We start from the raw sequence: 22413 nt of genomic DNA, 5'->3' as shown, positions 1-22413 counted from the left end.
TATAAACTCCAAGTAGCCAGTTTTTGCTACATTAATACTCCTAATTTCCTGCTGCAACATTATATTCCAACAAATTAATCTGATTAACACAGAGCTTATACCCGCTTCACCACATTCAATCTCTCTATTATATTATCCGTCAACACCTATTTAGCAGGAATTAATATTAGCGGTAACCATGAAATGCCGTTGTTTGCCGGTGATTTTTCTAATGATACTGCTTTGCACAAATTGGATTTTGGTTGGATGTAGAGTTCTCAATTCTGCTTCTGCTGCTAAGTATAACAAAGAGGTGGAGAACTCCGAAGCCGCAACTGCAAATGACACTGATGAGTTGTCTAAATCGTCTACTAGTACAAGAACGAAACACAGAAGCAACAATAACATGAGGAATCAAAGAATGTACACGTTTGCTTCTGGCCCCAGCAGAAAGGGCATCGGCCATTAGTGATCGGCTTTTCTAAAGTTCTTGATTGTTTTTATTTCACCTTGTGCGACATGCAGGCGCTGTATGCACTACTACAATGGTAGGTTAGCCAGGATAGTTTACAACTTTAGGTAACACTTACTGAAATTGTTTTTTATTCATCCAATGTACAAATTGACATAGCCGATTATGCATACTATTTAAATTAGGACTGTTTCAATGTCAATTTTAAGGTCCAATGCTTATCTCTGTGAAGTCCTAGACTCATCACTTATCCCCTTGTTATAGGTGATAAATTCGACAAAAAATGTAATTACTAGAAATTTTGTATAGGAGAGAGTTTAACACTATCTCATCAATTCCCCCCCCCCCCCCCACCCCACCCCCACCCCAACAACACACACAAAAAAAAGTGTTGCATTTTAACACTTCTAAAGTTCTAATATTGATAGTGTATGATCTAGATAACTATATACTGCTTGGTGCCTCCTTGTGGTGTTTATTGATAGTCTTTTTGTTTCTTTCGTGAGGTGTTAAAATATACATTTCACTGTGTTATATGTACAGTTCACTTACTCTATTCTTTTAAACTCTTTTTCTCATCGTTGGGTGCCTTAGTTTATTTTGGAATCTTATCTTGTATCATAGTTTGAAATGGGTGGGTATCCAATTTATTTTTTGTATGCAAAATGCGTCATTTTACTCTGTGCCGGATAGATTTATTTGGATGATTTTGCTTACCATATTAGATTACCATGAAACAATTTTTTTCAATTTGAAAAATTAAATCTCTGATTTTATTTATTTATCCAGACAAAAAGTTATGAATGGAAAAAAGATAACAAGGAAATAAATGGCGAGAAAGATACCAAAGAGTAGAAGAAGCGGGAACGACAAAAATTAATGTGAAATTTTTAGCAATTCGAACTAGAGAGTGAAAATGCACCTTGTATGAACTTTTTATATATGAAATTAGAATAATAATTGCCCCTATATAGATGTAGCTCATGCAAAACCTAAGCTCCTATAGATTATATCTCCTGCGCCATTCTTTTCTTATGAATTTGTATTTTGTTTTTTAAGATAAATTTTCAAAAAGAATGAACATACCTCTTTGAATTTTCCGCAATTTGGTATTGTTTGCAACAAATTTTCAAGTGCCGAAAATTAACGACAATCAAAAATAAAAGAAAAATGTAATTTTATTTATGATCTTGTGAGTAAAATTTTATTGTTCTCTTGATTCTTCTCTCCAAAACGTCTCCGTGACTCGAGGGCCGTCAGTAGCATATTTCTCGAATTGCAAGATGATTTGGATCTTCTAGAGATGTATTTCAATCCCTAGGAATGTCGAGCAATACTTCGTCATTTGGTTGATCTCCAGGAAGAACTCCGTTGAACACTCCAGAACTATGTAGTTGATGTACCGTTTCTCCAAAGGTCTTTGCCAATGTCCCCGTAAAGTTATGTAAACCCCCATTTATAGTTGTAGGAGTAGGCAACTCAAGTTTAGATGAACTCTTCTGCCTCATTCTGATTGGTTCATGTAAATCAACAAGCTTATCACAAATGCTATGTGATAAGGTAGCTTGTGATTGGCCAAGACATGTCATTTTGGACACTTGACGATTTTTGATTGTTTCTCATATTTGACCCCGATTGCCACATCATTTAAACACGTGGCATCATCTTGTTGGCTTTGAATTTGACTGGAATGCCATGTTACTTGACACGTGGCATGAGTTTAGGCCTCAAGATGGAATAGACCTTGGACTTGAAAATAGAAACATGGACTAAATTAATTTGTAAAGTCCATATTAATTATTCAACCCAAATAAATATGGATTAAATACAAATTTTGTATGACTTTAACCCAATAAAATTTATGTGTCTACAAATGCCCCCTACTTCAAGGCTTGTTGGGGTGAAGACTTGTCGAACCTTGAAAGACATGTCTTCGAGTACCCGTAGCGGTGAAGACAATATTTTTTTATCCCAAAGAAGTGTAGTCCCAATGTAGAGCAATCACGTAGGATATGCAATGAGATTCCTTTTGTTTTTACCCTTAAGAAGTTGGCAATTTTTTTTTTCATATTATCTGGACAATGAGAATTACATTTGTGTAGAAACTACAAGTCCACCTTAAAACGGATGTACCCTGCATGTGACGGAAAATCTAATTCCTTCAAGATCTCTAATCCATATTAGACATCTATAGCAGCTTGAACTTATCACATACGGGATTTTGAATTCTTCTAGATAACAAAGAAAACAATTTGATTCCATCTAAAACTGTGGATATGAGAACTGCCTTATATATCTCTGTAAAAGGATACCTACCCATCGTTGTGGACATCAAATATCTATCACTTACAAAGCTTCCTTTTCCATTATACCTCCATTTTCTTTTTGTTTCTTTGCTGACTAGTTTTCTCTTCTTTTCTTTTTTTTTTTCATCAATGTTAACACTTTTTTTTTTTTTTTGTGTGTGCCTACAGCAATTAGTCAGAGGGAGTTGACATGATAATGAATCCACACAAGAGCACAACTTAGTCAGACATACACAGTTGATTACTAGCTTCATGCCTTGGAATGTCACAACGCTCCATCATGTTCGAGTATCCTTGAACCAGTAGAGCAGATCTTCGATCTTTATGGAATGGAAGCTTCGTGCTGCTATTGATACCTCATGCAAAACTGAAGCGTCGTGCCATTGGCACCGATACCTATTGCTGAGTTGAAGCTTTGTGTTGTTGTCACCATTCATGCAGAACCAAGAATCGTGCAAATAGCTGTTGGTAAAACTGTGTTCAGAACCGTAGGAAATAGAAACCAAAAACTGGAAAAACCAGAAACTAAAAGAAAACAGAAACTGTGTAAATTTGGAAAAAATTTCAGAAACAAAGAAATATCCGAGACCACAGAATTCACTGTGTGTCCTTAAGGAATTTAATCCCCTCACTGTACCCGAGGTTATGGATTACTTCCTCCCAGGATAAAACGGATATACCTGTCGCAGGAGTAGCGGTACCTCAAACGCCTACGACTTCGACGAACTCAAATCAGGCAACGAACCACACACAGACTCGATAGTTTTATTTCAGGAAAAAAGAATGCAGAATTTGCAATGCAGAAAAAAATTTCAGTAGTCGAAAAATGAGGCGTTGCCTCAGTTTATATAGCCGCGAAACATACTTGTTCAGAACAGGTTTGGTGACTGTTCGGAAAGGCCTTGCCTTTTCCGAAAAAAATAAGAACGTTGGGAACGTTGGGATTTATTACGCGAAATTTAATTAATTACCAATTAATATTTTTCCGCGGAAATAAAAAATAATTTCAGAAAATGAAGATTGAAGTTAAATAAACTTGGTCCAAAAAGATTATCAATCAATCCAAATCTGAAGCCGAGCAGAGCAACGACAACGGCGCGAGGGGAGTCCCTCTTCTCAACCCTTTAAGAGCTAGAAGAAGTGCTTTCTAATATAAGCACATAACTTTCCCTTTCGACCACCAATGTGGTACAAAGCTCCTTTGCAAAGGAACTTTGCCTTAAACTTCATTTTTCTTCCATTGTCTTTTTTCCCTCCATTTCTCATTCACACAACTTAGCTAGCTTCAATCATTAACTAGCTTTAACATGGGGAATGGCTATGCATGACAAAAAACTGTGTGATTCGAAAGCAAGGATTAATCGCATCTGGATAAGTAGATTTCTCTTTGAACTTTCCGTAGTGAACATATGTCGGATGTACTCAGTCAATCGGTAGATTTGATATCTTTGAACCGTCGAGCTTTGCTGTATACCTAGACAACCACACGTCACACAATTAACCCTTTAACCGTCTTTGGTTCTTATTGTTTTGTTCGTTTCAGCCATGAACACTGCTTGGTTTATAAGTGCGTAGAGAATTGGCCTTACAGAATTCTCCTTGAAGCGGCTTACACTTCACACTTACATAGGTGATTCCTAAATGTGTCATCCCGTAGATACACTATTTGAATACCCCGTATCAAACTTAGAAGCCATTAAAAAGCCTTAATGCTTTATCCTGGTACTGAACATTGTCTCATCACGAGAATGGACCAAAAAGTTATTGTGACAATGTTGAACCGTCATTAATGACTTTGTTTGATCTCTTTGAACCTAGAACTTGGGATCTCCAGTCTTCTAGGTAGAGTTACCGCCACGATGACTTGTCCTCGGCCATAGTCCCATTCCCTTCGATGATCTTTCAACCACCTCTCTAGTTAGGCCTTTAGTTAGTGGATCCGACACATTATCTCTTGACTTAACATAGTCAATTGTGATAATTCCACTAGAGAGTAGCTGTCTAACGGTATTATGTCTTTGTTGTATGTGACGAGACTTTCCGTTGTACATAACGCTCTCGGCTCTTCCTATTGCCGCTTGGCTTTCGCAATATATGCATATAGGAGCCAATGGTTTAGGCCAAAATGGAATGTCTTCTAAGAAATTTCGGAGCCATTCAGCTTCTTCACCGGCTGATACATTGCGATAAGATTATTCTTGGGAAGAATGGTGATATCAAGGTGCATCAAATTGTTCGAGTGATAATATGGCTGATTTATTCACCAAGTCTATACCAACTACAACTTTTGAGTGAAGATGTGAAGATTCAAGTTTTTGGATTGAAGTTCTCATCAGGGGGAGTTAATACGCGTTGTACTCATTTTCCCTTTCAAGGTTTTTGTTCCATTGGGTTTTTCCTTGTAAGGTTTTTAACGAGGCAACCAAATAGCGAATCATTAGAAATGTGTACTCTTTTTCCTTCACTAGATTTTTTCTCACTGGGTTTTTTCTAGTAAGGTTTTAACGAGATACATTATCTATCAAATAGACATCCAAGGGGGGTGTTATAAATATTATTTATTATTATGGATGTCTATCTTTAGGAGAAATATTACGGTTAGTGACTTTGGGATCAAGTCACTTTTCCCCTATAAATATAAAGGTTCTCCTTCATTGTAAAGTAATCCCTCAAGAGAAATAAAGAATTCCCCTCTCTTCTCTCTTTCTCTACAATATTCTTGTTCTTGTTTTATTATTTTATAACATTCCAATATTTTTAGTGCATATGCATTTTCATCTCGACATCTCAATAGGTCTCTTCACATAATTTTGGCCATAGGTGGAGTTAGAGTTCTAGCAACGGACACTGAAGAACCTAAAAATTTAGATCAAATCCATAAACTCAAAAATTTGAATTCGCATGTGACCTTGGCCTCCACTGATATTGCTCGTCACAGTTTGATCAAAGGCAGCATATCCTCTAATCTAATGACACCGCCTCTGTTCTTAATATGGGCATTACCCAAATTGAGTTATTTTCCGATGGTTTAAGCCCAGAATCGATTGAGAAAATTAAACAGATTGATCATCTGCTAATTTTCTTGCCAAATGCGGGATGCAATTAACTGTCAAGTCCTATTACCAATCTAATTATCAAGAAAGGCAGAAGAATTGCTTGCGCAATCAATTTCTTCCTTGGGTGACATTCCATATGCACTTTGAGAAACAGAGTATATATACAGCCTTTCAAAGTGGCGCTCAATAAATTAGGAACTTCTTCCGTCCACAAATTTCAAGGATTTGCACGGCTGTTAGGAATGTTTGTCGTCCACTTTTTAAGTTAATTTTGGGAGACAGGAAACCAATTCATTTCAATTAATTCAGCTACTAAAGTCAGCAGGTTTGACCAATATTTGTTACATGCTGCTCCTGCCCTTGGTTGTGAAAATGGTACTATATGAATATCAAACACATGGCAATTACACCATTTTGTCTCCCTCCGAATAATTCACGGATCAACCGGCCATACAGCAAATTCGGAACTTGTGATAGCTGCTGAGTAGAACAAGAAATAGCTTGAATTCAAGAATACATTGAAACGCTTTAGAGAATCCCCAAGTGTGAAATAAATCCAGCCATCTCACAAATTCCTTTTCAATCTCACCGTCATGACCGACCCAAAAGTTCCGAGTCAAAAGGGTCCACCAAATAACCAACAAAACCAAAATTAGCCCCTATATAAACTCCAAGTAGCCAGTTTTTGCTACATTAATACTCCTAATTTCCTGCTGCCATTATATTCCAACAAATTAATCTGATTAACACAGAGCTTATACCCGCTTCACCACATTCAATCTCTCTATTATATTATCCGTCAACACCTATTTAGCAGGAATTAATATTAGCGGTAACCATGAAATGCCGTTGTTTGCCGGTGATTTTTCTAATGATACTGCTTTGCACAAATTGGATTTTGGTTGGATGTAGAGTTCTCAATTCTGCTTCTGCTGCTAAGTATAACAAAGAGGTGGAGAACTCCGAAGCCGCAACTGCAAATGACACTGATGAGTTGTCTAAATCGTCTACTAGTACAAGAACGAAACACAGAAGCAACAATAACATGAGGAATCAAAGAATGTACACGTTTGCTTCTGGCCCCAGCAGAAAGGGCATCGGCCATTAGTGATCGGCTTTTCTAAAGTTCTTGATGGTTTTTATTTCACCTTGTGCGACATGCAGGCACTGTATGCAATACTACAATGGTAGGTTAGCCAGGATAGTTTACAACTTTAGGTAACACTTACTGAAGTTGTTTTTTATTCATCCAATGTACAAATTGACATAGCCGATTATGCATATTATTTAAATTAGGACTGTTTCAATGTCAATTTTAAGCTCCTATGCTTATCTCTGTGAAGTCCTAAACTCATCACTTATCCCCTTGTCATAGGTGATAAATTCGACAAAAAATGTAATTACAAGACATTTTATATAGGAGAGAGTTTAACACTATCTCATCAAACACCCCCGCCCCAAATTATTGCATTTTAACACTTCTACAGTTCTAATATCATGGTGTAGAATAATTAAGTAATGGTATCTCTTTTGAACAACACTATTAGTGCATAAGATTAATTATATTATTATAGTCCTTTGTAGAAAGTATTACTTAATAAGTGCAATTAGTGTAGTATTTGCATTTTCCGAAGATATTTCTATTCGAAGGAAGAAAATTAATCGCATTGTTGTAATATTTAAACTTCCCCCCAAGCAAGGGATAGTAACGATATTCTATAAATTTCCTTCTGGAGTTCCAATGAGATTTACGTTATCAGCACGAGACTCTGCCTTATTGAGCAAATATTTTAAAAGATGAAGAAAGTAAGAGCTGCATCAGGTATCCCTTTTAGCAATTTTCATTTCTTTTTATTGTTCCCTCTGTTGTTTTTAATATAGCGAGGGACACCAGTTCTCTTTGCTGAGTTCTTTGACATTCTGACCATGTGGCCTGAATAAAAATGTTATTCATCCTCTCTTATTAGTTGTGATTAAACATTTGGAATTAATTGCCATATGCAAAATTGCTTTTACGGAAAAGAGCTATGAATACATAGCATTAGTAGTATATTATATATCATCCTTCATGGATTTTGGATGTTTGTTACAATTATTTTGTATACTTGGATTATTTTGATCTCCGCAACCTAATTAATGGTTTACTCGATCATTTATGCCTTAAATTTGTTCCTGAAGAACAATATTGTTACGAGGGATCATGATGTTAATTTTATATCCCTTAAATGACTAAGAATGAGAGTTTAGAAGAAATATATGATCACTCGAAGTGATAATATTTATTAAATCTCGTTACGATTAAATTCATTTATGTCTATAACCACCAGAAGTGGGAGTATTTTTATGGGCTTATTGTTGGGACTAAATATGTATGCCTCAATTTGCTCCCGAAGTAGCAATTTCTTAAAAGAGGTTCTAAGCTATCACAATTTAATATGCTTAAGGCATGTTTGGATAATTATGTTTCATTCTTGAAGAATGAGAACTTTTGATAAATGCTTCAAATACATATCCATTCCCAGAAGTGAATGTGACAGTATGTAGTAAAGCCTATAAATATGAACGTGCAAATGATTGTTAAAATATCAATATTCTGAATATTTTATGCTTTACTCCCGAAGTTGTAAACTCAGGAATTTGCTCCCGAAGTAGCAAAACTTTGGACCGTACTCCCAAAGTAGTAGCACGTTGAAATTTATTCCTGAAGTAGTAAGACCTTGAAATTTACTCTCGAAGCAAGAACCTTCAAACTTTACTCCAGAAGTAGTAAAACTTTAGATTTTACTCTTGAAGTAGTAAATCTTTAACTTTACTCCTGAAGTAATAAAACTCTGAAACTTTTACTTATGAAATAGTAAAACTTTGAAAAAAAGCCGTAAAATATCCGAGAAATATTCGAGCAATGTCTTCTTGTGCTTGAGCAAAATAACGAGTTATTGAGTAACGTCGTATTGCAAGCACATTTGAATAATCGGCAAGTAAATGAAAAATACCACGACCCCTCTCTTGGAGAGATAAAATAACAATGGATATACATGTTATTTTTGTGGTATGAAATTAAGGCATTGCAATACGTACCTGTCGTACGTCGAAACGTATTAAAGTATCATCCTAAGGCAAAAGGAAGCAGAGTAAAATGCTTTCTACTATAACCACATTAATACATTATGGTTAGTTGTTGTTGATTTCTTTGAAGGAAATAAACATTAATGTATCCCGTCCTGAAGGATGTAATTACTATGTGGTTGCCACTTGATACAAAATACTCAGATAATAACGGTTAATCTCCTTGAAGGAGATATTTAAAATACTAAAGTTTATAGTTTAATGTTTACTTTTCATAATTTATAGTTTAAAATTGTCTTTAAATTTCCATTTGATTATTATTTTCTTTCATGACACCAGTAGTGTTTAACCAAATTTTCTTTTGTGATACCAGAAGTATCTAGAAAATATTTGGTACTAGAAACTAATGATTAAGGGTTCCAGAAGAGCTAATTGTATATCTACAAGTATCATGACACCAGCAGCGTCCAAATAATATATGATTATGGTGAACAAATTGATGTCTCTCGAAGAGCTTATATATGATAGTACCATTCATCCTAGATCATAATTATGACGATCGGAAAATAAATTATAGTAAACCTGAAGTTTACTAGCAAGAAAAATGGTCATCATATTGAGACTATAAATGATTGAAAGATTGAATATCTCCAACTTATTACGGTTAGGGACACGTGTGTAAAGCGTTATCCGAGAATGATGAGATCACATGTCACAATAAAGCAGAAGTTTTGACATAAAATCTCGTGCAATTGTAAATCCGAAGTTTACTAAAATAAATAGCACTCGTCATGGTAAACTTGAAGTTTACGGGTACAGATTATTTTATCAGTTGACAAGACCATTTTGATTGTCCTGATTTAAATCTGATGTGCTAACTGAGTATTTGAAATATATTGAAGAACTAGAAGATTCTTCAAGAATTTGTTTGTGTTGTTTGTTCTCATAATAAGTTGATTACACCAGCTAATGTTAAGATTGAATCCCCTAAATTTTGAAAAATATAAAAGGTGAATTTGGGCCCCTTCACCTGCCATGTGATGTCTTAAATAGATGCATCTACGAGACGATCACATGTATGTTTATTGTCAACTGACAGTTTGATATTTACAAAGTTGCTTACTCAAAATAATTGAGTTGGAAGCACAATTTTCAAAACATGTAATCAAGACAATTTATCTTGATAAGTTGGTTTATATCTAAGCTGGTTTGGCATTGGATGCCTCCATTATATAGCTAAACCATTGCTTATGAGAACAAAGCTTCGGATGTTGGTCTGAGATATAATATATTGCATACAACGACACTTGTATTCTTCAGACCAATAAATTATGCGAAATTCTCCCCTCATAATTGGTTCTGGGTCAGGAACAAAATATTTCCATCTTATAGCTTTTAATGTGCGTTATATGATTAATGGATATACTATAAATGCACGTAGATGGATTTCCCAAAGAAAATGGGAATATGTGTTAGTTTTTCTAACATAAGGGGAAAGAATATGCAAATAAGAAATATGTTGTGAATTATCATCAGTATGATCCTCAAATAATTCAAGTAAAATGCTGGAAGCATTTGTTGATCCAACTATTTCATATTTCATCTGCAAAATGCTCCTAATGTCCCTGAAGGACAGGGTCTACAACATGCATGGAGCATGGTAGACCAATCGATTCCAAATATAATAATCCTTGAAAAAAGGGAGGAGCAAATGATCATAATAAGGAGGCAAAGTGCTCTTGAAGAGCCGACATAACACTTCATGAAATCTTATGCGAGGTTCGTACCTGAAAATAATGAAGCGATCAGATCTCAGTAAGTTATGTCAAATTGCAAACCGATACAACATGATATCTTGTCGACAATATTTTGATACAATATAGCGCGCAATATTGTATAAGGTTGTGAGGATTTGATTTCTACGTCTCTTAAAGCATGTTGACGTAGAAAAAATTACCAAGTAAAATGATGCATCTTGGTAAACGTAATGTTTATTGGGCTGCAATTCAAACATCAAGATGTCACATTATTTATACCGATGGATCTTTGTCACAACCTATGTGGCTTACTTGATGAAATTTATATGAAAATTCTCAAGAACTTAAAATGTCCAAGCAATTAGTTCAAAGTCTCGAAAATGTATTCAATCGAATACAAAGATCATTATATGCTCTAAAACAACCAAAGGGCAATATGTGGTACAATCACCTCAGTGAGTACTTGGTAAATGAAGGTTATATAAATTATGCCATTTGTCCATGTGTGTTTATTAAGAAAACAAAATCAGAGTTTGTTATACTTTTTGTTTGTGCTGATGACATAAATCTCATTGGAACTCCAAAAGAGCTCCAAAAGGCAATCAAATATATAAAGAAAGAATTTGAAATGAAGATCTTGAAAAGAGAAAGCTTTGTCTTTGTCTGCATATTGAACATTGAGCAAACAAGATCTTTATCTATCAATCTATCTATACCGAAAAAGTTTTAAAATGGTTTTACATGGACAATACGCATCTTTTAAGTACCCCAATGATTGTTCACTCACTAGAAGTGAGTAAAGATCCGTTCCGACCTCACGAAGAAAAAATGAAGAGCTTCTTCGTCCTGAAGTACCATAGCTTAGTGTCATTGGTGCACTTATGTATCTTGTTAACGCTACAAGACCTGATATAGCATTCTTTGTTAATTTACTAGCAAGATATAGCTCTTCTCCTACACGGAGACATTGGAACGGAATTAAGCATATACTGCGATATCTAAAGGGTACTATTGATATAGGTCCATTTGATGCTAACAATAGCAGTACAGATCTTGTTGGTCGTACGATGCGCAGTGTTATTTATCCGATCTACATAAAGCTCGATCGAGACAAAGCTATTTGTTTACATGCGGAGGTACTCTTGCTATATCATGGCGATCTACAAAGCATCCATTGTTGCTACTTTTCGAATCACGCGAGATAAGAGCTATTCATGAAGCAAGTAGAGAATGTGTGTGATTAAGATCAGTGATACATTTCATCAGAGAAAGATGTGGCTTGAAGTGTGATACCAAAATACCCACAGTATTATATGAAGATAATGCTGCATGCATAGCTCAATTAAAAGGAGGTTTTATAAAAGGAGATAGAACGAAGCACATTTCACCAAAGTTATTTTTCACACATGATCTCCAGAAGAATGATGATATTGATGTGCAACAAATCCGTTCAAGTGACAATCCTGTATTTGTTCACCAAATCTTTGTCAACTTCAACTCTTGAAAAGATGATATTCAAGATTGGAATGCGAAGACTCCGACATCCGAATCTTGGTCTTCATCGTGGGGAGTGAAATACGCGTTGTACTCTTTTTTTCTTAACTAAGTTTTGTCCCATTGGGTTTTCTTGATAAGGTTTTTAATGAGGCAGCTCTCAAAGCGTATTACTAGATATGTGTACTCTTTTTCCTTCATTAGGACTTTTTCCCACAGGGTTTTTCCTAATAAGGTTTTAATGAGGCACATCATCTATTAATGGACATCCAAGGGGGAGTGTTGTAAATATTATATTGTATGTCCATTTTACTTGGCCACAAAGTTAGTTTGGTCATTAAGTTTTTATGGCTTGTCCTAGAAGCCTTTTTCAACTATGGCCTTTTTTTCCCTTTTATATATATATAGAGAAGCTTGTTTGTAATGGAAAGACATAGAAAGGAATGCACATTCAGTCTTTTTTTATATACTTGGTGTATTTACTTTATAGTCTTTATTTTACAACAGGAAAGGGGTTTTCCATTGTTTGTTGGCATTTGGGTCAAAGGGGTTCTCTTTCCCATTTAACACGTGGGGAGGGTATTGTTTCCTCGCCTCAAAAGGTTTAGGGATAATGTAAAATTTACTAAAAAATCAAATACTAATCTATCTGTCCCAATTTATGTGATACTTTCGCTTTTTGAAATTTAAATTTAAAATTATGAACTTTGACTAACATTTTAAGATGTATTTTTTCACCTAATTGATATGAGAAAAGTAACCTAGTAGTTTTTAAATACTACCTCCGTCCCAATTTTTATGTGCATTAGTTTGATTAGGCACGGAGATAAGAAACAAAGTGAGACTTTTGAATCTTGTGGTCTTAAATAAAAGATGTGTGTAGTATTTAAATCGTGTGATCTTAAACTTGTCATGTAGAATTAAAAAAATTACTAAATATAAAAAGAGACACTCTTTTTGGTACAAACCAAACAGGAAAGTAAAATACTTAAATTGGAACGGTGGGAGTATATAAATTTTAATATTAAATGATTGAGTTAATCTAATACAATTTAGCTTAAATTATAATCAAATTGACTTTTTAAAAGCAAAAAATATGACATAAATTAGGACGAAGGGAGTAATAAATTTTTTACTACGAATTTTAACATTTTTCAAGAACTTTTTGATGAATTCTACCCTTAAGTTAGTTCCATTGACATGTTAAAACGTAGAGCATTAAATTAAACGTTTGGTGAGAGGGCGAGACGTGGCAACTAGCAACAGTGGAGAATGCGCCCATGGTTTTGTTGTGAACTGGAACGTGGAGTGTCTTCAATATACTACTAATATCAGTAGGCGTTGACGACCCCCACCGATTACACCTAATAGCTGTGTGACATCATGGAACGACATGTAACGGTGACGAAACCTAGCCGGAGTGATGAGGTTTTAAACGAAGATGAGCAGTTGCGAATCGCCAATGAAGTCAAAGTCCTGTTCGAAGCACAAGCACCTAAAAGACTCCCAAAACCTAACCGCAGTGAACCTGATTCTGTCTCTCCGACAACCCCTTCAGAGGATATCCCTATTCCAGAACTTGATAATCTCCGATCTCTTCAATCTCAAGTATGTTTTCAACTTTTACTTTTATAGTACTACCCTTTTGGTGCAACTATACTCTTTCTGATGTCAGTTTATTTCAAAATTTTGCTCAGGGTGGTAGTGTGTTTTCGGGAAATAATTGCTCGGAGCAAGAAGAGTTTGTGGAAACTCGGTACTATGATGAGTTGGTTTCCATCGACAAACAGCATCACACGGTTCTCTACTCTTCTCTTTCTAATTCTTTACTTTTCATGAGACATAATTTAAGATTTAAACTTAATGTCTCAGCGCTTAAGGTTCTTAGCACTAACTATATTGTACTTGTAATTTATGAGTGTAGAATTTGATACTTGTTGAAAATTTAGTATTCCTTCCGCCGCAATTTATGTGACAACATTTGAAGAAAAAAGGAGACTTTTGAATTTTTGTGATCCAAAACAATTCGGCATATTTGTGTGGCTGTAAATAATCTCATAAAAGTTAAATTAGTTCTAAATATAAAAGATAACATTCCTTTTGATCAAAAAAAGGTAAATTCAATCTTACGTAAATTGGGACAAAGGGAGTATCTAGTTTTTCTCACATTATTGATTCGTGTAAAATTTTGGGTTCAATTAGACCATATTCAATGGTTGCATCCACCTGCAGTTAGAGATTGTAACGGAGCCAGAACTTTCATTAGGGGAATTCAAAATATAAAGAAAGAAGCTAAAAGAATTTCACATCTTCTAACCTTGTATATGCTATTATGCTGTGTAATTTTTCGACGAAGGGATTCAGACGAGCCCCTTGCGCCCCCTGACACCCCCGTGGGTAGAGATGGATCAAAGATATAAAGGCAGTTTATATTGTTCATATTTTTATTGGGTTAATCTTCAATCTTTGGCAGACTGGAAGTGGGTTCATCAAGGCGGTTGATCAAACGGATGGAAACACTTACAATCTTCAATTGAATGGGGGTCATGAGAATGGCAGAGCCAAAGAGTTCAAGACTAATCCGGCGACAAATGACTGGATTCCCAGCAGTGAAGATTATCAGGTGCATTTTAATGACCTTGCTCATTGACTCTCCATGTATTTTAAACACTATAATTTATGTTCAGTTTCATATTTTTTGGTGCAAATTAAACTTATTAATCAGGTTGGATTTACCTCCTCAAAACCGAGCCGGAGCGAAAGTGATTAGATCGAAAGTCAAGAAAGCAATCAGATGGGGAAGGTGGTTTGTTCTGTTTTCCTGAATTTGTTTTTTAATCTTGACTGATTGGAGAGAGAAATGAGAGATGATACCATGGCTATGGTGTGATTATTTGAAAGTTGGCATTACAAAAAGCCACTGTATCTAAATAGTACCAATTTCTAGTAGGGACGATGCCTAAGGATATTTCGTGGCTGGCTAATAAAAGAGTGCTTTATGTTGTTGGTTATTAAAGCTCGAAATTGGTAATTTGCTTTTCTAAACAGAGCTACTGTTTTTGCCTTCGTTTGTTGTTTATATGTATCAATCAATCAAACTATCAACTATGTCTCACTCGTATATTAGTTGAGACATCTTCGGATTGCATGATTGCAACATTGCGTGTATTAGGGCTCGTTTGGTACCTTGATTATATTTGAGATGAATTTATCCCATGTTTGGTTGAGATTGTTAACTAATCTGAACTAGAATAACTGCGTGTTATCTTATAACTTAACCAAAAGCGACCCCTACTGTTCTACTGAACTAGATTGCGTGTATCTTAATTATTTTACTGGTTACAATAAACTTTTGTATCTATATTGCTTTATTTGATATCCAAAAATTCAGTATGGTTTAACTATTTTTGTTTAATACTATGAACTTTCTTCTTTTTATAAGTAGCTACACATTGCAAATATAGAAACTAGAAAGTGCTTTAGCTTTTAATTAATACAAGTAAAGGAAATAAGTGTCCGTATTTGATTTTGGAAAGACTTTTTTTTGACGACTGTATGAGGATTTCATAAATAGGAAAGATGATTGGAATGTTGATGGTAATAAAAATAGAGTTCCTTCATTTTATTTTTCCGGAAATTTTTGGGTTGAGGTGAACGCAAAGGGCTATAATCTAGAAATGTTCCTTCATATTGCGTTGTTGATAAACGAGGTGTATCGAAAATAGAAACAAGAAATTGTTTGTGGGGATGCCAAATCCGGCGGGGAACAGAAGCAAAAGTTTCCTTGGTGGTGCATTGAATGTAATGCAAATTCAGACAGGACTGTTTGGTAACCGATATATCTTCACACATTTGCCACGCAATTATTCAACCCTGCTCTTCTTGTTTTCATCATTTCAGAAAAATGTTAAGAGTAAACGGCGTTGGTCATTTAATAGTGGCAGTTGCTCGTGTTCTACAATCTACACCTTTCCGTCCCATTTGCAAATCAAAATAATGTCTAGAATTGAAAGGATGGAGCTTAGCGTGTACTGCTCTTTTAACCCTCTAGCATTGATATGGATAAAATTCAATAGTAAAGATGCGAACGCTGTCGAAGTAATTTGGTCACTGCGACATTGGATTTCTAATTTTGCATGTCAGTAAATTCTTTTAGTCTCTTTTACCTTACTCAAAATTGACCTGGAATTCGCAGTATTGACTTTTTTTTTTCTTTGAAATGCTAGATATTCGAAGAATTCAAGCGGATCATTTCAAATGTTTCCCAAGCCTGCATCAAAGACGAATTCCCATGAAATCTGAAACGTGGACTAACTTAGGAAGGAAGGGAACACTTAAAGAAGTGTGACTTAATGGTCAATGAAATTAAAATGACCATGGTAGACCCAAAGGTTTAAAACCCAATAGATGTTAAAAATTAAGTAATTTCTTCTCATCTATCTAAGTTTTGATGGATAGAGTTATACAATACATGTGTTGGTAGAGGTAGGATGTAAGTTATGTATTAATTGAGGTGCATGCAAATTAGTCTAGAATCGTCACAAAAAATAAATAAAAAATAGAGAAAGAAAGTAAAGGAGGGAGCATTAAATTAGAAAGTAAAGGAGGCAGCATTAAGATTTACGGAACGGTAGTGATCTTCACCTCCTATATATGGCAAAGACACCGCTTACCGCTAGATCAGCAAGGCAATGAATTCATCCACATTATATCAACAACATAAAATAATTCCTGTATCTTCAAGAAAAAGAAGATTTTTATCTAGCTTATTCAAAAGGCAAGTGTTAATATTACAATTAATAATCACTAATCAGATGAATGCACAAGGAGTGACAGACTATCCTATACAACCCCTAATATTAAATTTAGCTAATGGTTAGGCATTAGTCAATATTAGTGGCAAACCACAAAAATTAACTAAATCCAACTCCAAGGTGTTAATTATATGTTTTTCTTCAATATTGGCCGGTGGAGAGGCCGTTAAGGGACATTAGTCCTAAGTCACGTACATTTGTTTAGTCATTCTTGTTTCTGTCCCTCCAAACAAATGACTCTCTCACGTAGTTGGACGCACGCATTACTTGTTCATCTTCGTTTTCTATTTCTCTCTACTCGTTATTCTCCCAACCAACAGTCTCCACAAAGAAGCCAAGTTCACTGTACCATTAAATTCTTCACAAACTCTGCCTAGAACAAAAGAGCATAGCACACTGCACATAGTTTCGGGTAAAAATCTTCTCTACTGTTTTCTGTGAACGATTTCAGTCTACTTATTGTGATTTCTATAGTTTGTTGTTTACTAACACATTGGTTTTTGTTGTGAATGGAAATTAGTTGAATTAAGTTACTATCAAGCCATGGTTCTTGGACAGAAGAAGAAGAAAAAGGGTGCTTCTTTCCAAATTGAGTACATTGTACATATCCAGCTCATTAGGCCTTGGCCTCCATCAGAGTCTTTAAGATCTGTTCAATCCGTATTACTTCAGTGGGAAAATGGTGATCGGAATTCTGGATTTGTTACTTCTTCAGTTGAGGATGACTATCTTGAAATTAACAAGACTTTCACCCTGTTCTTAACCTTATGTCGCGAGAAAAAATCAAAAGATAAATTTCTGAAGAATAACTTGGAGTTTTCCTTGTACGAATATACAAAGGATAATGGAGCTCAAGGTCCGCTATTGGGGACAGCTTCGATTAATTTTGGAGAATACGGAGTTATCAAAGAAACTTTAGCCATTAGTGTTCCTTTAAACTGCAAGAAGAGTTCTAAAAGCTTGCTGCAACCATCTCTGTATGTTAAGGTACAGCCATCAAAAGATAAGCAAGAATCAGACATGATGATTGATGATGTTGAATATGATTCAGATTTTGCTTCTTACACTGATGATGATGTTTCCTCACAATCATCTTCAACTTTTTCTTCTTCTGTTTTTGAAGCTGCCTGGGCTTCACCATCTAACAATGTAAAGGTATTTCAAGTTCAGTCAAATTAAATCATTCTGAATAACTGCTTGTGCTTCTTTTACTGACGGTTGATTCTCCCTAATTGATTTGATTCTTCTCTTTCTAAGGCTGCACGGGCGTCACCTTCTCGACTTGAAAAGGTGCTTAAAGTTCTTCTATTGGTTAACAAGCATTCAGTTTTCTCAACGTCATTTCAACTCCATTGGAACTCTGAAAACATTACGCATGTTCTGAAATGTTTTATTAGAAAAAACTTTATTCGATAGTTCTGGTCGAAATTTATCATCTGCAACTTGGTAACCTACAGGCTACAAATCTAGTTCATATCATGCTTCTAGAATTAAACATATGACTCCAATTTCAGCTACCCTTTTCCTAAATAGAAGGGAATAAAATAAGAAGAAACGACCAAAGCTTTTCAATGCTGTCAGTTGATCTACATCACTAGTTAAGGAGAATGTCTGGTTAATTGTATTAAAGGTTGTGCTTCCTGTCCATTGTAGTGCTATTTCCTGTTTAGAAATTAACTGAGATAAAGTGCAGAATGACTTTCACGAAGAGTTATCCAGCGGAACAAGCAAAAGTGAAGAAAATCCTCAGCATGCCAAAGAAAAATACATTGATAGATTGATATCAAAAATTACTTCTTCAAATATGCATATTCAGGCAGGTGCGGATGGTCAAAATAGTGCAGATGAAACAACAGAACATGATTTTGGACAGGATGATCATCACCTTGATGACACACGAGACTCGTCAGAAAACAAAATATCTAAATCTATGAAAAGACAAGTCACGATGAGTTCCATTCGGAAAGCTCTTGGAGTTCAGATCACACATGGTCGACTGAAGCCAGCGAAGTCTGTTCAAATAAGAGATTCTGCAAGTACAAATCCGTTTTTGGGGACTGAGCTTATTATTAAGCATGAAATGAAAGAACAGACACCTATAGAAACTAGTAGTATTGTTAAAAGTACTTCAGTGGAGAAAAACGAACCAAAGAATACTGTTGAGAAAAAAGAATCAAAGAGTAATACCAATACTACTTCAGCAACTGAAAAGAGAATTCCTGCAAATGTTTTGTCAAAGAGTAAACCTGAACCGGAGTCTAGAATTCAGACACTTGAGGAAGAACTGAAAGAAGCTGCAGCTCTTGAGGTTGGCCTTTATTCTGTAGTTGCTGAGCATGGAAGTTCAATGAACAAAGTTCATACTCCAGCAAGGCGCCTTGCTAGATTTTATCTCCATGCTTGGAGAACAAAATCCCCAGCTAAACAGGCAAGTTCTGCCAGAGCCGCTGTCTCTGGATTAGCTTTGGTTTCTAAAGCATGTGGAAGCGACGTTCCAAGGTACACTCATGTGATTGATTGATAAGCTACTTAAGTTTCTTGGTAGTTCGAACTTTCCAGCTTCTATTAATATATCAGCATTAATCTTCTCATGATCGTAAATTAAGTGGATAGTGGCCCCCTAAGAAAACAAGGGCTTACTTCATTTTTGGCCCATCGGCCAAAATTAATCACGGGGCTAGCCAAAATATACAAAGCCTATACACCTATGTTACTCGGACTCTTCAAAAATATAGACGGGTGCGTGTTGGATCCTCCAAAAGTAGTGTATTTTTGGAGGATCCGACATGGGTGCGGCAACATTTTTAGAGAGTCCGAGCAACTTAGCTATACACTGATTATGTATATTATATGTATATTGTGCGTATATTATATGGATATTAGATGTATATTTATACTTAATATGCATAACCTATACATTTGCTGGATATTTTGTAAATTAGATCACAGAAAGGCATTTGGACTGTAATTATCTCAAAAAAAAAAAAAACGTAGTTCCGCAAGAACCTGATATCTGCATTAGGACTCATCATTCATGGATTGACCACAAACCTTATCAATATGGTGGAACAAATATGTTTAAGGATAAAACAGTAAACTTCACAAGATTTCTCTAATTTTATTTTTCTCACAAATAGGTTGACTTTCTGGCTGTCAAATACCATTATGTTAAGAGCAATCACCAGCCAGGCTGCTGCAGGACTGCAATTTAATGAAAGGGCACCTACTGAAACTACTGTCAACAGAGGTAAATCTGCGTTGGAAAAAATATATATGCAGCAAAGCATCAAATACATTGCCAATCAAGGGAACAAGAATTATTTAGTTAAACAATCTTATAACTGGGAGGATATTGAATCATTCACTCAAGCATTGGAAAAACTTGAAGGTTGGATCTTCGCCAAAATCACCAAGTCTCTTTGGTGGCAGGTTGATTACCTAAATTTTCTCTGTGCTTTTCTGTCATAACAAGTGCTACTTTTTTTACCAGTGACTTATTTTTTCCTGCAGACTCTGACTCCCCATATGCAGTTTTCGACTGCAAAATCTAGCAAGACTAGGGGCTCAAGGGTGAAGAAAACATATGGGAGTAGACATTATTTGGGTGATCAAGAGCAGGGTAAATTTTCTGTAAAACTTTGGAAAAGGGCTCTGAAGGATGCCTGTGAAAGGCTTTGTCCACTTCGGGCAACAGGTCATAAATGTGGCTGCTTGCCTGTTCTGCCAAAGTTGGTGAGTTGATTCATTTGTTGTTCCATTGATTAACTAATTTTCCAGCATTTTTTTTCTCTCGAGCAAGGACTTAGAGTGAAATGCATTCATTTGTTTCTAGGTAATGAAGCAGTTGGTGAGTAGATTGGATGTCTCAATGTTCAATGCTATTCTTCGTGAATCCACTGAAGAAATGCCAACAGATCCATTATTTGATCCTATAAGTGATCGTAAGGTCCTTCCAATTCCTGCTGGAAAATCAAGCTTTGGAGCTGGTGCACAGTTGAAAAATGCTGTGAGTAGAAAAAGTTAGCTAAGTATGACAAGTTTCATACTTGTTTTTAATTCTTGAAGTATTTAATTATATGAGGCACTTCCATCATTTAAGCAAGGAAAAGCTACTAACAATGGCCAGTATTTGTTGATACAGCATTGTATGAGAAGTGAGAATATAGCTCTCTTGCTACTTGAGAGTTGTGATACAACTTGCTCTATTGAATCCACTGCAGTAAATTTAAGAGAAATAGTTTGAGCTTCATTTCTCATATGTAAAATGTTGAACATCTCTTGATTTAACTCTTAAGAAGGGAAATAAGAACCACTTTTAGTTCAAGGGAGTAATAATTTAGTGATTATGAACATTTTGGTTTGTTCATAGGTTGCAAGCTGGTCTAGATGGCTTACAGATCTTATTGGCTTTGAAGATGAAGATTCACCAGATTATAATAACATCTTTGGAAATGACAAGAAAACAGAATCATTCAAGGCTTTTCGTCTCCTTAATGCATTGAGCAACCTCATGATGCTTCCATTTGAAATGCTCATAGATGCATCTACAAGAAAAGAAGTTAGTCCCACTTTCCTTTTAACCTATCAACAGATCAATCTCTAGATATCCATTTTCTCCATACTTACTTTTGAACTTGCTGTTGCTAGGTCTGCCCAATATTTGGTCCAGCTTTGATCAAAAGAGTCCTCGCGAATTTTGTTCCAGATGATTTCCGTCCAAATCCAATTCCAAAAAATGTCCTTGAGGCCCTGGATTCTGAAGTAAGTTTTCCCTCTCATTTTGTTAAGTTTTCCCTCTCATTTTGTTTATTTCCAGCAGATTTGTCATTTCATAAAGCTCAGTAGCAATTTACGATATTCGTACACACTTTTTTCTGATTAATGATGTGAAGGATGGTCCTGGAGAATCTGCCACTAGCTTTCCGTGCACTGCAACTTGGACGGTCTATACACCTCCTCCAGCATTGTCTCTCACCACTTTTATAGAGAAGGTTGGAAATCAAGCTCCAAAGAGTACTGCGACATCTGTGCTAAAAAAAACATACACCAGTGATGTTGAGCTTGATGAGCTAGACTCACCGTTTACTTCGTTCCTTGCTGATAACTTCAAGGATTATCCAAATTTAGCAAAACGTTCAAGGAATGTTGTCAGATACCAGCTTCTCCGTGAAGCATGGAAAGAGGTTCCACAGTGAGGACACCAGCAAGTTTACATACTGGAAATTTGGTCAGTTCCTGGGATGAAATGATGTCTTATTTTCAAAATATTCCAAAAGCTTATAACCTTGTTTCTACTTTTTACACCCAGAGGTTAGAATTTGATGGGTTCAGCCTTTAAGGTTCTTACCACTGACCAATTGTACATTTAAAAATATGGGTTCTCAATAACACTTATTGACATTTTAGTGATCACATCTATATTTTTGCTTCGTGTCGAGATGATGAGTTCAATTGAATCCATCAAATCCA

General features: G+C 35.6%; 2 protein-coding genes across 3 annotated transcripts; both read left to right on the top strand.

Annotated features, from left to right (window-relative positions):
• Window positions 1-13369: 13369 nt before the first annotated feature.
• On the top strand, window positions 13370-15197 carry LOC132046810 (uncharacterized). The gene is made up of 4 exons (XM_059437568.1): window positions 13370-13738; window positions 13828-13929; window positions 14604-14753; window positions 14856-15197. Exons 1-4 carry the CDS (start codon window positions 13514-13516, stop codon window positions 14898-14900), a joined length of 522 nt encoding a protein of 173 aa, XP_059293551.1. The 5' UTR covers window positions 13370-13513; the 3' UTR covers window positions 14901-15197.
• A 1530-nt stretch (window positions 15198-16727) lies between these two features.
• Window positions 16728-22356, top strand: LOC132046806 (uncharacterized). Of its 2 annotated transcripts, XM_059437564.1 has the most exons (10): window positions 16731-17356; window positions 17465-18099; window positions 18202-18234; window positions 18638-19443; window positions 20082-20373; window positions 20455-20676; window positions 20777-20950; window positions 21314-21502; window positions 21592-21705; window positions 21837-22356. In XM_059437564.1, exons 2-10 carry the CDS (start codon window positions 17488-17490, stop codon window positions 22137-22139), a joined length of 2745 nt encoding a protein of 914 aa, XP_059293547.1. In that variant the 5' UTR covers window positions 16731-17356; window positions 17465-17487; the 3' UTR covers window positions 22140-22356. The 2 variants fall into 2 exon arrangements, with proteins under 2 accessions (XP_059293548.1, XP_059293547.1); XM_059437565.1 differs by lacking the exon at window positions 18202-18234 and having other exon boundaries at window positions 16728-17356.
• Window positions 22357-22413: the final 57 nt, after the last annotated feature.

The sequence above is a fragment of the Lycium ferocissimum genome, chromosome 2, assembly GCF_029784015.1.
Source record: "Lycium ferocissimum isolate CSIRO_LF1 chromosome 2, AGI_CSIRO_Lferr_CH_V1, whole genome shotgun sequence".
Taxonomy (NCBI): Eukaryota; Viridiplantae; Streptophyta; class Magnoliopsida; order Solanales; family Solanaceae; genus Lycium; species Lycium ferocissimum.
This window is presented reverse-complemented; position numbering and strand designations above follow the sequence as displayed.

Bases quoted from the DNA above. Each gene is read 5' to 3' on its own strand.
- LOC132046810 (XM_059437568.1), top strand. From the start codon at position 13,514: ATGGAACGACATGTAACGGTGACGAAACCTAGCCGGAGTGATGAGGTT. The intron at 13,739-13,827 runs GTATGTTTTCAA...AATTTTGCTCAG, and splicing joins TCCGATCTCTTCAATCTCAA to GGTGGTAGTGTGTTTTCGGG. The intron at 14,754-14,855 runs GTGCATTTTAAT...CTTATTAATCAG, and splicing joins CCAGCAGTGAAGATTATCAG to GTTGGATTTACCTCCTCAAA.
- LOC132046806 (XM_059437564.1), top strand. From the start codon at position 17,488: ATGGTTCTTGGACAGAAGAAGAAGAAAAAGGGTGCTTCTTTCCAAATT. The intron at 18,100-18,201 runs GTATTTCAAGTT...TCTCTTTCTAAG, and splicing joins CACCATCTAACAATGTAAAG to GCTGCACGGGCGTCACCTTC. The intron at 21,706-21,836 runs GTAAGTTTTCCC...AATGATGTGAAG, and splicing joins TTGAGGCCCTGGATTCTGAA to GATGGTCCTGGAGAATCTGC.